Here is a 16,639-nt window from a genome sequence, read left to right as displayed (position 1 = left end):
CCAAATATATATGAAAACAGATATGGCTACTGCATGATTACAAGACTTCTTTTAATGTTTTTCAAAGAAAAGCAATAAGACTTTTTGAAATAATCTTATTTCTTGAAGATAGAGCATAATTTTAGTGGCAGAACAGAGTGCTCAGATATGCTCAGCTGCCACGATATCTCTGGAAATATTCAATTTTCCTGTATCAGCCATTGCCATGGTATGATCCCTGTAGAGTGGGTATGGATATTCTCTTTTTTTTTTAACCTGTTTGTAGCAGGAAATACACTTTTCTCCCACAAATGTTCTCTCAAGGTGCACACCTTTAGGTGGTATTTGGCACTTATTGGATAGAGGCGACCAAAAAGGAAGAAGCTAAACTGGTGCCTTTCATGCACCATTTTTACACTTGTGATGAACTACTTTGAAAGAAGAAGTGAGAGTAAAGTTGCATTATATTGAATGCAGTTATAATCTGGTGCATTCTGGGACACTTAACTGAATCCATCATAACTGAATTTTTTTCCTTCCCTACTCAAATAGGAAAATAGGTTGAAAACAGTTTGCCAATGGAGTGATTAGTACAGAGCAAAATACCAATAACCACTTATATCAGGTGATCATATTAGTGGCCTGTTCCAGAAGTTATAGCAATCTCCAGCTGCTTCAACACCTAATAGTTGTTCCATTGTATCCAGGTGATTGTAAGACTTTGTTGTTTTGATAACAGGAGATTTTCTCTCCTTAGTTTTTACAGCTTTTTGATGTTTACTCTATACTAATGCAAAAGCAGTCACCTGAATATTTTTTTTTGACAGGGACAAATCTTTGAGTGTATATACCATGTTTTCTTCTCTTTCACTGGTGCCACTTGTCATCTTGTGGAAGCAGAATTGTTTCCATCTCTAACTTTTTCTGTCTAGAAAAATGAGAGTAAGAGGGTTGTAAATTAAATTTACACTTGAATAATATCCTTTTGATAATATACAAGATGTGTTAAAGGTGTCATTACATTTGGACCAAACTACAACTGCTTCAGAGAAAATTCTTTCCTTGCAAGACTCTTTTAAATGCCAAAAGGTGATCTGATGCAGGATGAAATCTCTCTTTCTGGGTATAGTAGCTGCCTTATGCATATCTACTTATTACTTTAAAAAAAAAAAAAAAGAAAGCACTATTACATGCACCTGCATCATTCAGGGATTCTAAAGATTCTTTTCACTGTGTAATACCCATTGTCTATGAACTTATTAAAAATACAGATACCAGAAGTACATTGATTTTGAGGGTTTTTTTTCTTCTTCTTCTTCTCTGGAAGAAATTTAAAAAAAATTTCTTTTTTAATTGAAAGGAAACTTGTGGCAGAATGGTGATATTTTGACGTGGTGTGATAAACTTAGGATAGTATCTTATGCTTGCTCTTTCAAAAAGTAAATTGTGGAATATTTGTTCCATTGTTGGTGGGTAAATAATTGTATGTACGCATGTGTAGAACAGTTGAAATAAAGAAGAAAAGACCTGAAATCGGCAGCTCAAATGATATTCCACCTCATCAGTCCTAGAAATGATAAAAAGAATTATGTCCTATGAATATGACATATGTACTATAAGACTATCATAGGCTGGAACATGCTAGCTTCCATTTCTAAGCATTGTTTGACCGAAAAAATTCAAATTACATTTTTCAGTAATAGAATGATTAGTTTTAAAAGTTGTATCCACAGATACTTAGTGAATGTGTTAATGCAGAATCAGATATTTGATTTCACTTCATCAGGGGAGTTTGTGTGCAGTTTGTGTGCAGTTTTTATTCGCTTTTGAACCTTATGTCTTTACCAGTCATACCTTGACCTTCAGGATTGAAGTATGAAGAGAAAAAAAGTATTAATGTAATTCTGTCAAAGCTGCAGCATGTCACCTGGTTTTTTATCCAGAGCATTGCAAGGCTTTCAAGAAAAACTCCAGCTCAGCCCAAATTTGTTCAGCACTGGGCTCAAGCTCACTCAAAAGGGTTTTAAGCCCTCACAAACCTTTTGAAGAATCTGGGCTGAGTTTCAAGTCGGTATTGAGACCTGTAATCAGGCAAGATTCACATGCTCTTCAATTTCCTTGAGAACATTTACCCATCTCTCCCTCAAGTTTTTGTGGTTTGCTGGGATTTTTTTCAGTTTCAGCATAACAATGATAGAGCCCCAGTCTCCAAGTAATGATTACTAAATACAATGTTTCCTGCTGCAAACGTCCTGGCACTGCCCACCCTACACAGCAGACTACATTGCTACTAATAAAAAGTATTTGCTGCATTGGACAAAACTCTAATCATTGTTGTGACTGCAGAAAATACAGGGAAATTCCATTTGTGTGTCTTTGCTACAGATTTCACATGCCTGTTTTAGTGTATGTTTTTGCGTATTGCTGTTGATTGAAACATTGTAACAAAAAAACAGTGATTATCTTTGTACCCTAATTATGCCATTGCTTTTCTCTTTTTTGCGAAATTTAAAATTAGGATTTACCTTTTCAGAGGTAGTGTATTTACAATGTAGAAAAATATTTTTAATTATTATTGTAGAGCTATGTGGGGAAAGTGGAATAAAAATAGCTTAAAGGTTTCTTCTTTTTTAGATTTCTATATGAATTTTATACCATTGACATTTGTTACCAGGACAGTTCAGAGCTTCTTCATGTTCCAAAACCTACTGACTCTTGGGAATCCTAAAATTCTCCTTGCAAATTAGCAGGCCAGAAGTCCAGCAGACTGAAAAGGAGAATCAAGTACCAAACTAAAAAGCTTTCAGCTAAAGCCTTCAGATCTTAAATCAGATTTAAGTTGTGTTACCTGAATATCTGCATAAATATAAGTCTCACCTAAGCACACATGCACAGAGCAGACTGGCGATTGCTTTGCACCTTGGTGATGCCTAAGTTAATGTGCATATTCTCATGAATTTTTTTTATCAGAATACCCATCTAAATTAAGTGGAATGGGTACAAAATAATTATGGAAAAACACAATGCAAATAGATAATTTTTTCATCAATGTGTCACAATGACAATTTCTTTTTTGTAACTTCCTTCACGTGATCACCAAATGATAATTTCCTTCATATAAAAACAGTCATGTGTTCCATATGGGCCTGCTATAGCTCTAGTACTTCACTAATTGATGTGTGTACACGGAGAGGGAAGAATTTTTATTTGTAACTGTCAAACAACTTTTAGAAAAGCTATAAGGCTGAATCCTTCCTGCTCTTCATTCAGCTTTTTCTCAGTAGACAAGTTTCCATATTATTTAAGTTTTTGTAATCATTATTTAAGATCTGTTTTTAAGTCACTTTCATTACTTTGTTGTTGTTTATATTACTGCAAGATTATTATTTTTTTTAATTTTCAAAGCTTGCTTTGAGTTTTGTGGGGGTGTTTGTGGTTATGGTTTTGGATTTCTTTTCAATTGGGTTATCAAAGTCCATGTAGTTTTGTTTGTGTGGGTTTTTGCTGGATGGGGTTTTTTTTTGTTTGTTTGTTTGCTTTTCTTTTAGAATTGATCTATATGAGTATATCCTCAGGTGGTTTCTGCACATTTTACACGTGCCATATTTACAATTAAAAATATCCTGAAACATATTGATCTTTCACCTTGTTACTAAGTATTTGATTGTAATTTTACAGCTAAAATAGACCAAGAAAATGAAGAGAAGTCACTAACAGAAGCACATAAAAGGTAAGAAAGAACAATGCATAAAACCTTTCTTTGAAAAATATGTTTTTGTAGAGCTTGCTGTATTGGTAATCAGTGGTATTGTATTTTTGAACAGTGATAGGAATACACTCAGAAAACTAAGTGATATTCATTTATTGTCAATTTTAATTTGACAAATAGGAAAAAAGTTTGAAATTCTTTAGAGAGATATTGTATGTGACTCCTGTCATTCAGAAAATTCCCCAAACAATCATTATTCATTAGGTAACATTTCTTGTGCTTATAAAATGTTAATTTTATAACAAAGAATGAAAATCTGTTTTTTAATATACCAATGATATGTATAATTAAATGTGACTTCCTTTGTAGAATTACTAATGGATCTTCCAATACTTCTTGTAGCAAAAAACAAAATACCTCATTAAATTTCATTACAGATGTGTGCAGCTGAGAAAGTTATCAAAATTGGGAACCTCACTGCATTGCATAACTTGTGGTTTCTTCAGATGTTTTGGAAGAGTTCTGCAGAAGCAATGTTTAAATGGGACAGATTTTTATCTGTCCCAGCAAGAGATCAAAATATGACCCACACCATTTATAGTCCAGATTTAGTGAAACTGGCAGTCTGTGTTTGTTTTTCTTTCACTAAATATAGCATCATCTTTTTGTACTATCTGCCACTGCTACTGAATATATACTAATGAATATATCCATTAAATATTCCCAGAATTGTGAAGTGTCTCAATAGGATTCCTGTAAAAGATATAAGTATAAAAGTTTCTAGCTTTTATTATGGTTTGTTAGCCTTTCTATGGCCTTGATACCCAAATTTGCTGCCTGCAGTAATGTCACAGTGCTGCTGACATCTGGCACAGCACCACATTTTCTCTCTGTTCCCTTGGGCCATGTACTGAAGATAATAACTGAAAAGGAAACCAAGAGTAGAGTGTTCCTCTGCCAGAAGAACCTTCCTTCTTACTTGTGAGGAGATGGCGAATCCACCATTGGTGGTGCTGGATCATGATGGAAAAAATGCAACAAAGGAAATATTGCTTTGACTTAGTATCATACCTCTTGCTCAAGTATATGAAAGGCATTCCTGACATTTCCTAGGTTTGTTTAGCTGCTCTGTTACGTAATTCTTATCCTTAACATTTTCCTTCATGATGAAGCTTTGAGAGAAGATACTGCTATTAGGAGATTTCTGTGGTAGCTGACTGCTCTTTTAAGGAAACTGTTTCTCCTATAAAAAAAGGATTAGACCACAAGTCAAAAACTGACAGAAATCTAATGGCAACGAAATCCGCAATCTGTACAGAAATCTTATGACTTGTCACTATCTTTTGGTGTCTAATTCATTCTCTGTTCTAGTCTTTTTCCCTGAGTAGGCCAGAACCATAATATCAAAAACTTTCTATGGGCTTGTGTAGCATCCACAATATGGGACAAGAAAGAAAACTACTCCATAGATTCTTATGTAGCTTGATCTGCTCCTTCTGACTTGTCCTAATTCTTTCTTCTCCTGCAATGTTGAATGTAGCAGCTCCTTTTATATAGTTTGTCAAAGAAGAAAATTCAGCTTCATTGTTCCTCTTTACTGTGAATATCTGGCAAGGATATTCACAGGCACAATCTTTTGTGGAACATATGAGGAATTATGCTAAGACCATATCGGAACAAAGTAATTTTGTACTAGTATCTACATTACATTTTCTTTCTTCCTTCCACCTTTCCACTAAAAGTCTTGATTAGATTAGTGGATTTGTTAAAATACTGAAGACAACTCCATGTATAGTTTTAGTATTATGTGTAATTATTTCACTAAGATCTTTAATTTAACTTAGAAATAAAATGCCTGGGATCCATTTTGGCAGGCGTGGGTGAAAAAGAAGATGAGAGCTTAAAAAGCTAAATAAAAGATTAGTTACATTTGACTAATCATAGGTAGAATAGCAGTGCATAGGATGACTAGGCAAGCAAGTAGTGCAAGGAAAAGTGATGGATTAGATGGAGCAAAGTTAATGTGATTAATGTGCTTGGATTTTTCTTGTTGAAGTGGATAACTTCAGCCCATGTATAAGTTCAGGTCTACTGCATGAAAGCATTTCTTTACCTTTCATTAAAAACTATGAATTTTCTTCTTTTTTTTTTTTCTGTTAGTTTGGGTGCAAAATATTAAAGCTGATGTCTCCATTAAAATATGAAAGTCTAAAAGAAAAACTCTTGCATCAATAAGAAAAAATATTTCTGAAATGAATAATGACTTGAAGAAAATGCAGCAATGTGTATTTTTAAAAAGCTCAATTGTGCAACAGATGAACTGAAGTGGAAAGTTAATCTTACATACAAAATGAAGACAAAGAAAATGGAATGTCTGCTCCAGGGACTCCATACAGTGTATAGCTGTTCATTTGTCACAAGTGAGAAAATGTTTAATCAGTTTTGAAATGATGTATTCTCTCTTTATTTATCGTGTTTAGTGACTTTAAGAGTGTCAGTATGTAAAGTGTTTATCCAAGGAATGGATTTCTGGCACATGGATAAAATGAAAAGTGAAATGTTTAGCTCGCAATAGGCACATGTTCCAAGATCTCTCTGAGTAAGTATCCTGAGATGAGAAGAAAGCACACAGGTCTGTGTTTATCTAGCTTACGCAGGCAGACAAGGAAGGCTCCAGCCTGGTATTAACACTGAAGTGACATGGAATGTCTTCACCAAACCCCAAACAATTACATCATTCCTTTAACAATATTGATAAAGTGTAATAAGAAAGAACCTGGCACTTTCCAATTAGATCCTCATTGCTAAATGCTTGAGAAACTGTGAAATACTGTCAAGTTAAAAACACTAGTTTTGGGGGGAGGCAAACGAAGTAAAACAGAAAAGAAAGAGGAGGAGGAGGAAAGAGGTGCTTTTATATTTTAGGAGTCCTCAATTTGGTGCCCTTTTTTTTAACTTTAAATCTGTCCAAGACTCATAGTATATGGTCAAATCACATAGCTGTGTATAACACTTAAATTACTTTATAAATAAAATGTAGCATCTTTAAAAACTGGGAGATACAGTACACTTTCCACAAAGGAACAAGAGTTCTCTGTTTTCTGTATTTTCATTTACTTAGCTTTAAATATCTTTAATTTTTCAAGATGTGATTTTATTTAAGCAGTAAGAAAAAATTAAAAGCATTATTGTTTCCAGGTATGCTTAATAGAATCTTAGAATGAGATAGACTTTGATCACAGTATCCACAGCAAGTAGGAACCAAGACTACAACAAAATTGGTGTCCAAATATGACAACTAGTGTCTTGTTTACCGTGCTAGGATAAAAGGTAATAACAACAGCAGCAATACAATTTTGCAGACTTATAATCAGAAAATAGTTAGTTACTCTTCTTGCACTTGATTTCTGAAGAATCAGTAGCTAAACAACCTGACTGGAATTATTAGAAACAGCATTACTAGAAACAGTGAAGCTGAAGGTCCTCTGCCTTGCTACTTGAATAACTCTACAGGAATAGCATGTAGCTTTATTACTTACTTATAATACCTCACCCACTATTGAGTTCTGATCTTCTTGGAGGGCTTCCAGATTCATGTCTTTTTCAGAAGAAAATAAATCCAGACTTGTAACACTGATCTCTCTTCCACTGAAATAGTTAAGATGATCTTTTTTTTTCCCATTCATGTCTTCTTGGAATAACACCTAGGGAATTATTAAAAAATTGAACTGGAGGTGTTTGGGTTTTGTATCCAAGACACAGTCAGATAATCTCCAATTTTTCCTGCTATCTCTCAGTCTAAAAATGAAGCATCAGATTCTAAATTCAGTGCAGTAGCACTGAAAATTGCCCAGTTACTTATATTTCCTATAATTTACTCATTATAATTTACTCATACTGCACTCATGTAAGAGACAACGTATGCTGAAAATTGTTTAAGAATGCATAATGAGAATATATATTTCTTTTCTAAAAGATCAAATAGAGGACTTTCTGCCTTTTGACGTAAGTATCAACAGGGGAATTTAGGATGTGTGTGGCTTGGTATGGAATGCTCATCTTTCCATGTCAGGATATTTTTATTTGGTTTATTTATAATTTGCTCCCATTACTTGCACATTCCAGTGATTTTTAGACTTTTAAGTGCTTCCTAAGTGCAGCCTCCCAGGCACCTCTTCTGTTTTCAAGACTTTTAATAATCCAGTTAGAAATGTGTTGTGGCTTTCTTTTGCTGTAGCAACAAAATGACATTAATTTTGAAGAGAAATGTTTACTTTTAAATTCCCTGCAAAAAAAAAAAAAATTCTCCTGACACAACAGTCTTTGCAGACTTCCATTGGCTTCACTGAACATGAGACTTGGGGAGGAACGAAGCTTTACACCTGCTTCTGAACTGACAAGCTGATGACACTTAGAGAAATAGCAGACAGTATGGTACAATGGCACTGCTGAAAAGCAACACCTCGAAATGTAGCACCTAAGTCTGGTAATCCTTTAAAACATTAAAAGTTCCTCCCACCTCACTACCCTCCACACAGTGTTTTGGATTGTTTCCAAAAGTGAACTGTAAAGTTAAAGTGAAAATTGAGTTAATGATTGAAATAAACTGGTGAAAAGCTTAGAATGGAGAGAGGCATGTAGTTTAAAAAAAAAAAAAAAAGAGAAAGGCAAAACAACAGCACAAAACTTTTAACTGAAAGGCAAGAATATGCTGTTGGACTCTGTCTTTCACTACTCTTTGGCCATTCCTCCTTTGTTGGTTCCTTTACTGTTATGTCTCTCTTCTCGCTGTGTGGCTCTCAGCGTGCAGACTAGAATTGCTTACAGTAATACATTTCAGACTGTAGGTATACATTAGTTGGATCAGCAGAAAATAAATACTTGGTGAGCAAAGGAAATGTGTATAGAAGGAGCTTACAGACTGTTAAACAGTTTGGATCATTCTAGTTTAGTATCCTGTCTCTGACAAAATATCAGGACCTGTAAATATGCAGTAATGGAAACTTAACCAGCAGTTTAGTTATGTCAGAAAGTCTCTGCTGAAAAATGGGTAATTAATCTTATCCTGAAAGATGAAGTCCTCATCCTTTTCTGAAAATATTTGCCAAACAACAGAAGTCCTTAACTATTTGTAGGATTGATTTTGCCTGTAAGAGCATCATCTTTGCTTTTAAAGATGACTGCCTGCTTGCTTAGAAAAATAATTTCATTTTATTAGTTTTAAATTAGTTTGCATTTAATGACAGTGGTAGTATGAACAAATGATAATATAACTTTTAACACACTGGGATACAATTCAGAGATCTAATGTTCTGCAATGTAAACTGATCTTTAAGCAACTTATTCCAAAGTTAATGTAGAAGATTTATTCTTAGATCCCATAGTAAAAGATAAAGGATAATAGTTTAAGGATCAACTACAGTTACACAGCTAAGTAACATTGATCATAATACAGCTAAGTAACACCCTAAAAACAATATAGTTAAAATAATTTGATAAACCCAAAACTAATACTATGGCATTAAACTGAGGATTAAAAAAAAAAAAAAAAGACAACAAACCATGTAGCTAATGTAATGAGTAGAAAAAAATACAGAAATTAAAATATTTCAATCTTGCATATTTTTTGGCTTCCAGTTTATGCCCAGCAGGTGGTTTCACTGAGTAGCCTTCAAAAATTCAAGATACTCCTCTCGAGCTGTTGCAACTGAAATAAAATGCTTGTGTGTGTGTGTGTGTGATTAGCTCCAGTGCCTCTCCATTGTGCATCAGCTTCTGATTATGTTCAGTAGGATTTTTCTTTCATCATATTTTCCACCTGAGCTGTTTGGTTAGATTGTTTCCTAAGACCTTCATGGTACAGTGTTCACATTTGCAATGACTGTGACTTAAATGTGGATAACATGACTTTTTTACTCTTATGTCAATTTGCCACTACAGTGGATGCTTTCTTGTTGTATGTTAAGATTTACTTTGAGTATTATTATATTATACGGTTTTGTAATGTATAGGCAAATAGAAAAGTAGAACGTCAGGGAGGGGATTTAATTAGGTCACAACTGCATTAACTCATCCAGAAACTAACCAGTAGTAATCTGTACCAGATAGATCATTCCTTCCATAACAATTTCCAGCTGATGGAAGACTACCATCCACAAGCCCTTCACAGTGTAGGGCTTGCTTCAGCCTGATACTGAAACTCCACTGTTCTTCTCATACATGGAGATGAAGTGACTAGGAAAAAAAATGCTATCTCTTTACTCTTCCTCAGTTTTATTTCTCAGTCTTGTTGCCTTGTTTCTTGATTGTCTTAACGAGCTAGTTCAGAAGCAGCTTTAGTGGGCCGGATCCCTTCTGCACTGCCTTAAATGATTGCTTCTCATGAGATAACCTTACACCCCTCTTTTCTCAACTGCTGCCTATAAGATGGTTCTACCTTAATCAGTCTGTTGAGGAGGTGAAACTTCCTTCTTCATCCTAAAGAAAACAGCTAGGGAAATGGTCACCCCAGACGAGAAACACCATGAAGCCTTCATGTAATCCTTGGAAGGGGTGGGAACAACTCCTCCAGACATGAGGCAGTGCTCCCAGGCCAAAGCAGTATGGTTTATTTAGCTTTGCCTGTATGTGTGAATACTGAGTATTCACAGATCCAGAGTGATATGGTTATTTAATACAATATTTCTTATAATTCCAATGTCTGCCACCTTCTCATTTAGATTTAATACTTTAGAAAATGCTGCCCATTTTCTCTACTCATCTATACCAAGATACTGTCACCACTATGAAGGGAATATATTGGGATAACTTGGTAGTTAAATCTTAAATGCTTAACATTTGAAAAATGCATGTAAAGACCTTTTCGACCTGACAGTTCATCAAGACAGATATTGAAGTCTTTCAACTTTCTTTCATAGTATTTTCTTGTAATTGACTCTGAGCATATAAAAGCCCCCATGAAAACAGTTGAGTTTTCAGCAAAGGCTGGATTACTTCAATTCATAGTTGTGCTGGCCTATGGTGATATTAGTGGATGCATGTTAAGAAGAGAGCTCTTGAACATTGAATTAAGTAAGAACACTCTACAGAGCAACCTCAAAGGGTTAAGATGAAATTGTATCACAAGACATTTTAAATTCTCTAATACCCAAGTATTTCAGGGCATTTTTATTCTATAATTTTTAAAGAATAGAAACTGAATTCTAAGTTTGACTTGAGCACCAAAATGGAAAAGAGAACATGATTATGCCCAAAACCCTCTGTACATTAATTTCACTTGCTATATTTAGAGTGTATTTTTGTCAATTCATATATATAAAATTTAATCTATACTGAATGATATTCTTAGAGCATGGGTTAATATTATGTGTACCTGAAATTTGGTAAACCATGTGTATGGTTTCTGTCTAGATATCTAAATAATCTGTTGTAGATTTAAGACAAATTATTATTTCATTATATAATTGTTATTATTATCTTTGTAGATAAATCTGACCTTTCCTTTGCATGAATTTCAGTTATAAAAATGAGCCATACCAAGAAAGCAGGCAGATTACAAGGCTGAGGTCGATGTCACTAAATTGAAAAAACATAACAGTATTTAGTGTACAACAGTTATGCACTACTTCCATATGTAATTATAACCTCTTTAAGAAATAATGATTGCTCAGAAAGCCTCCATTGTGCTAGACAATGAGGATGAGCTGTGTTAATAGAAATATTTGACTTCAGGTTGGGCTTTAACATGAGGCATTTAGCTGTTTCTTACAGCACTGAGGCTAAGAGCTTGTGTGTCAGATCACTGCTGTTGAAATTCATTCTACCGCTCTATTCTGTGTCTACTGGCAAAGTCTTATTTCCTCAATTTTCTAAGGGTTATTTAATAGGTTTGAAACTCATATGTTAGTCTTTTTAAGAGAGGAAAATAGTTTTCTCTTGGATATGTTGCTGGGCCTGATTTTTCAGTGCACACAATTACATAACATTGTTTTACACATGCTTATATTTTCTATGGCCAGTTTAACACAGATCTATCCATGTGCCTACATAGCATCTTAGCTATGATGTCCACACATAAAATTAAAAGCATTAAACTCCAAGAAAGAGAGCCTATACGTTCCTGCAAAGTGTTCAGATTACATGGATTACAACTAACACCAATGCATCTAGGGAACTGTAACTACCTCAAGCCAAGTTTTTGAGAGAGCGTTTGAACCAGTTTAAAATTGTTATTTTAAAATGGCTTGAAAAAGCACATGCAAATTAAAAATGTATTTAAAGAGTCATGTTAAAAATGTGTTTTGTTTTTTTTCTCATAGTGGCCTGTTAAAATACAAATGTCAGACACAAAAAAGAACACAAAGTTAGTTTAGTTTCTAATGTATTCTCTCAATTCATATTTTAATCTGAATAATATCCTTGAACAGAGACTTAACCTTTAAATATGCACAACAGAATTTAGCTTCACATAAACCCCAAATGCTGGGTGAACTGTAGATAACAAGTGCTTTGTATGTGATACAATGAAGGTAGCAAAAATACTTCTAACCTACATTTCCTGACCTTTGATTTTCAAATGGAAAGAGGCTGACTCAGTCTATGCAGAATGACTTTTTAAACACTGTATTTTTTTGTCATCAGAAAAGTTCTGTCTTCCAAGATAGATCCCTCCTGAGGAAATTTAGCACCTAATCCTATTATTTGGCAAATTTCATCATACCCAACCAATATACCTTAATCTGGACCTGATAAAATTATTTTCTAAATTAAAAAGATTGTGAAAATCTCATTGCTCAAATTCACTTTTCATCAGAAGTATCATTTAATTTAGTTATGGCTGTATTATGTTACTGCTTTGTAACCTTCTCTTACGAAGCACTTTGTTCATGAAACACAGTACCAAAGAAATACTCACCTATTGAATCAAGTAAATATAAGGCTCTGGAATAACAGTTTAAACTGAGGTTGAAGTGGTAATCTGATATGTGAAGGGTTTATTCATTGTTAGCACCATAGGATCATCAGTCTACCTAAAATTTTAGTTTTCACAAAATGTTTGAGTGCAAAGTTATACTCCTAGTACCTATTGAATTTAAGTCTGTATCACAGTCTGTGCTCTGCTTCAGTTAGTGGGTCTGCTGCCACCCGTATAAAATGTGGAAGGTTCATTTGTGTTACTAATCGAAATGTACAATTGATAATATTGATCATTGTAGATGAACATTAAAGCTGTAAAACATTCCTAGTACTGGGAGGGAGGGTGTCAAAATTCTCATGAACAAGACAGACCGACCTGTTGAAACAATTTTTCTGTTCTTCCCCTTGGATGCTTTTTGTTGGGCTTTTGTTGGGAGAAAAAAAAAATGGTACTTCAAAGGTACAGGGATTTTTTTGGTTGTTATTGAAGCTGTTAATTTTCATATGTTGGAGCAATAAAAAACTTTTCTGTTAAATATGAATTTATAGGAGGCAAGGGAGTAGAGATGAAGGAGATGACTTAGGATTCAAAACATTGCAAATGTTTGGCAGGTTTTTTTTAGAGGAAAGGAAACATCTCTTGAGACCTTTGTTTTTTAAGGAACAATATTACAAAATACGTAGTTACACAATATAAATTGGCAAATGAAAGAGGAGATTAATGGTTCTGGCAGCTAACTGAAGCTGGCATATTATCTCAACTTTCTTTTTAATATAAGAAAGTTTCTTTTCTTCCTTAATAAAAAGGGGCAAAAATTAAAGAACAACAAGAAATTTCTTACCAGCATTTAAGTACTAGACATCTTGAATGAACCTATATTTACTTTTATGTTTTCTTACTTGTAATTATGCAGCACAAGGGACCGCACTGAGGAGAAGCAATGATAATTTTTAAAAAACAAAAAAAAAAAAAAGAAGGTGAAGAAAGTGATGTGAGGTTATAGTGCAGAGAAGGACCCTCAACAAAATGCAGTCTTCTCAGGATACTATGTCCATAAAGTTTCTTGCAATCTTGTGCTATCTCAATAACCAGGATACTGATTCTGTTTCATTTTACATAGCTTTGTGTTACTTTGTTGAACTGCTTGATATTCTGTTTTAAGACTGACTCTCATTTGTGCTTTTAGATGTTGAGGACGCAAAGAGAACACATACAAAGTCTTGGCCACTTTATAAAAGAAAACAAGAATTAATATGATGATTCAAATGATTAGCTTTTCCACGAAGCAAGTACTGTTACCTATATATTGTACTCATCTTCCCTATGCAGGCAACAATTCAGAATCAACACTGAACAGGCTTATATTCCCACCAACTCGTTTTGGCTTTAAATACAACTCATGTCAGATTTATAGTAGTAGGAGGCACATACAGTCTTTTCTTTCCCTTTTACCTTCTTTCTTTTGGTACACTATGCTTAGTTCCAAATTTTATTTGTGGGTTTAATCAAACTAAAATGCACCTTAGCAGCTCCAACCTGACTTAGAACTGCTTCTGAAACACAACTGCTTCACAGAACTAACACAGTACCACCACTAACGGTACCTGTTCTTAATCTCAAACGTACATAAATAATAATGCTTAGCAAATTGTAAAGGCAAACCTAAATAGCCAAGAATATCCAGGTTTGAACTGCAACCAAAATATGTAGTCTGTTAAACAGTGTAGAGTTGTAGAAACACTTTTTTCTGCTTTCAAGTCCACATTGAAACAACCCTTTACCTTTGCATGTGATTTAGTTTGCTGTATGGGGAAACTGGATGCGTGTTGGTGCGTATGTCCACCATTTCTCAGAAAAGTCAACCAGGGCATGTCTGTACCTATGGTTACTTTGCTATTTTTTTGGCCACAGAAACCTGACCAAATAATGCTGAGATAAGCCTACTCTGTCTGTTGCTTAGTATTGTTGATTTGTCTCCTTATTACTTTCTTTTTCTTTTTTTTTTTTCCAGCAAAGGAAGTATTTTTGTTGTTTCCAACTGCTCTATATCCTCTCCCTCTACTTTGTGTGATCTACTGCGTACATTTGCATACATACACGCATGTGTACGAACATCTGTTATACATATTTATAAACTGGCCAATGCATCACAGGCAGAAGACTTGAATCTGAATCACTGTCTGCAACTTTTTGCTAACTGGTTTCAGAATGGAATGGAAAAAAATGCTGAATAATCTATAGCTGCTCTTAAAATATTCCTAATGGATCAGATCTATTAGCTAGAAATGCTGTCAATGACCCATTTGCAATGTGAATAATTCTTTTCTTTCTCATGTGATTAAATTTGGTTTGGCTGTTATTACATCCATTCCTTTCTTCCCTCCAAACAGAAAAATCACTTTCATAGTCTCATAGTTGTACACAAGGGAGCACAGGGAAAAGTCCAGTGATTCATTCATCAAATTTCCACATTTGAGTAAGAGTAAGCAGTGAGTTCAGACATCTCAGTCTGCAATAATTTTTCTGAATTACACGAACACTTGAACCAAGGAAATTAGAAGACAAAAAGGGAGAAAAGGAACTAACTACCTTAATCTTATTTCCTTACTTACTTGTCAGGGATGAGCAACTCTTACATTGTTTTGAGAGAGCTGATGCTATTTAGTTCTCCTTCAGGGTCGATATGAGGGATATGAAACCCAGTCTGAAAGCTGTTTAAAGAATTCTGGCTTTTGCCATGTCAGGATAAGACAGTGGTGTGATCATCACTGGCTTATTTTTAATCATGCTTGAAAAGTCAGGCTGTTTGAAGCAAAGGCAGTGACCTCCTTTACCTCTTTTAATCCAGGAAAATAACTTGCATGCCCTTCCTTCTCTCTTCCATGACTGCAAGATCTTTTCTAATGCACGTTCTTTACCTTTAAGACACTCAGGAATCATATGGAAAACTAGGAACATTTTCACTTAACAAATGGGCACTAAACAAGCTTTGCAATACTTGTTTCATAATAAATGATTCATTTTGCAGATAGATTAAATGAAAGTTAGAGAGGTCAGATGAGTTTCTCAAGGTTGTATGATGCAGAAATTAATTTGGGTATAGAAACAAAAGACTTTTGAACTCTAGTCCCTTATTTGATAAAAAAATGCTATTCCTAGTCAGGACTATCAACAATGGTATTTGCAGATGTTTTGTTTCAAAATGTGCTGAAGAATCAATAGGAACATTTGATTGGGCTGCCTGAGAGAAAAGCATCAGAGAAAAGATATTTACTGCCTGGCTGAAGTTTGAAAGGATGATGTCTAGTCTTGGGGCTATGGCAATGTCATCCAAATTTCTCTTGGTATTTAAAATGTATGTCCCCTCCCAAAATCAGCTTTGAGATATGTCTAGTTTGACATATGTAAACATTTCCATTTCAGATATTTTAAGACCATGGTAACAGAGAGGATTTACTGCTGTCCATGTTTTATTATTTGATGCATTTGGATTCACTTTGTTTGCTTTGTCTTTCATGTGTGAATTTCGCCACTTTGTCTTGTAGTACAAAACTGACAGCATCAAATGTATAGCAAGCAGGTTTCCGTATGTCATCTAAACACACTCTAAAAAACCTGCTGAATAAGGGTAGACCTCTCCGGTTGGAAGAAATATAGTAACTGTCTTGACTGTTTGATCTCTATGTATAGCAAAAAAAAAAAATATTTGATTCATGGAGATTTGTGCCCTGAAGTATTACTGTGTTGCAGCTGATGTCTTGTGCATTGTTACTGGGCATTAGAAAGGTGTGATGTGTTAACAATGACAACCTGCTATGCTGCTGCTGCTTCACATTTCACAGATGGCTTATTTCCCTTACCTCCCAGAGTAACTGTCAGGGAGGCAAACAACCTGTATGAGCATTTCTCTTCTTTCAATAAACCTAGTAATTACCTTACAGCTATTAGACACAGCTGTATGCATGTGTAAGGTTATACCGGCTATACAAGTGTTCTTCAGGGAGATTTTCAGTCACCAGAGGAAAAAAACATTG

General features: G+C 34.6%; 1 protein-coding gene across 1 annotated transcript in view; it reads left to right on the top strand.

Moving 5' to 3' along the window:
* FMN2 (formin 2) overlaps positions 1-16,639 on the top strand; it is a 179,042-nt gene that overhangs the window by 141,476 nt on the left and 20,927 nt on the right. Inside the window, 1 exon segment of the mRNA XM_018085270.3 lies at positions 3,658-3,709. Coding sequence (XP_017940759.2) covers positions 3,658-3,709 — 52 coding nt within the window.

This window comes from Manacus vitellinus, unplaced genomic scaffold (genome assembly GCF_001715985.3).
Source record: "Manacus vitellinus isolate BGI_N305 unplaced genomic scaffold, ASM171598v3 scaffold_8_pilon, whole genome shotgun sequence".
Classification (NCBI taxonomy): Eukaryota; Metazoa; Chordata; class Aves; order Passeriformes; family Pipridae; genus Manacus; species Manacus vitellinus.
Note: the sequence above shows the minus strand (reverse complement) of the source record. Positions and strands in the feature narration are given on the sequence as shown.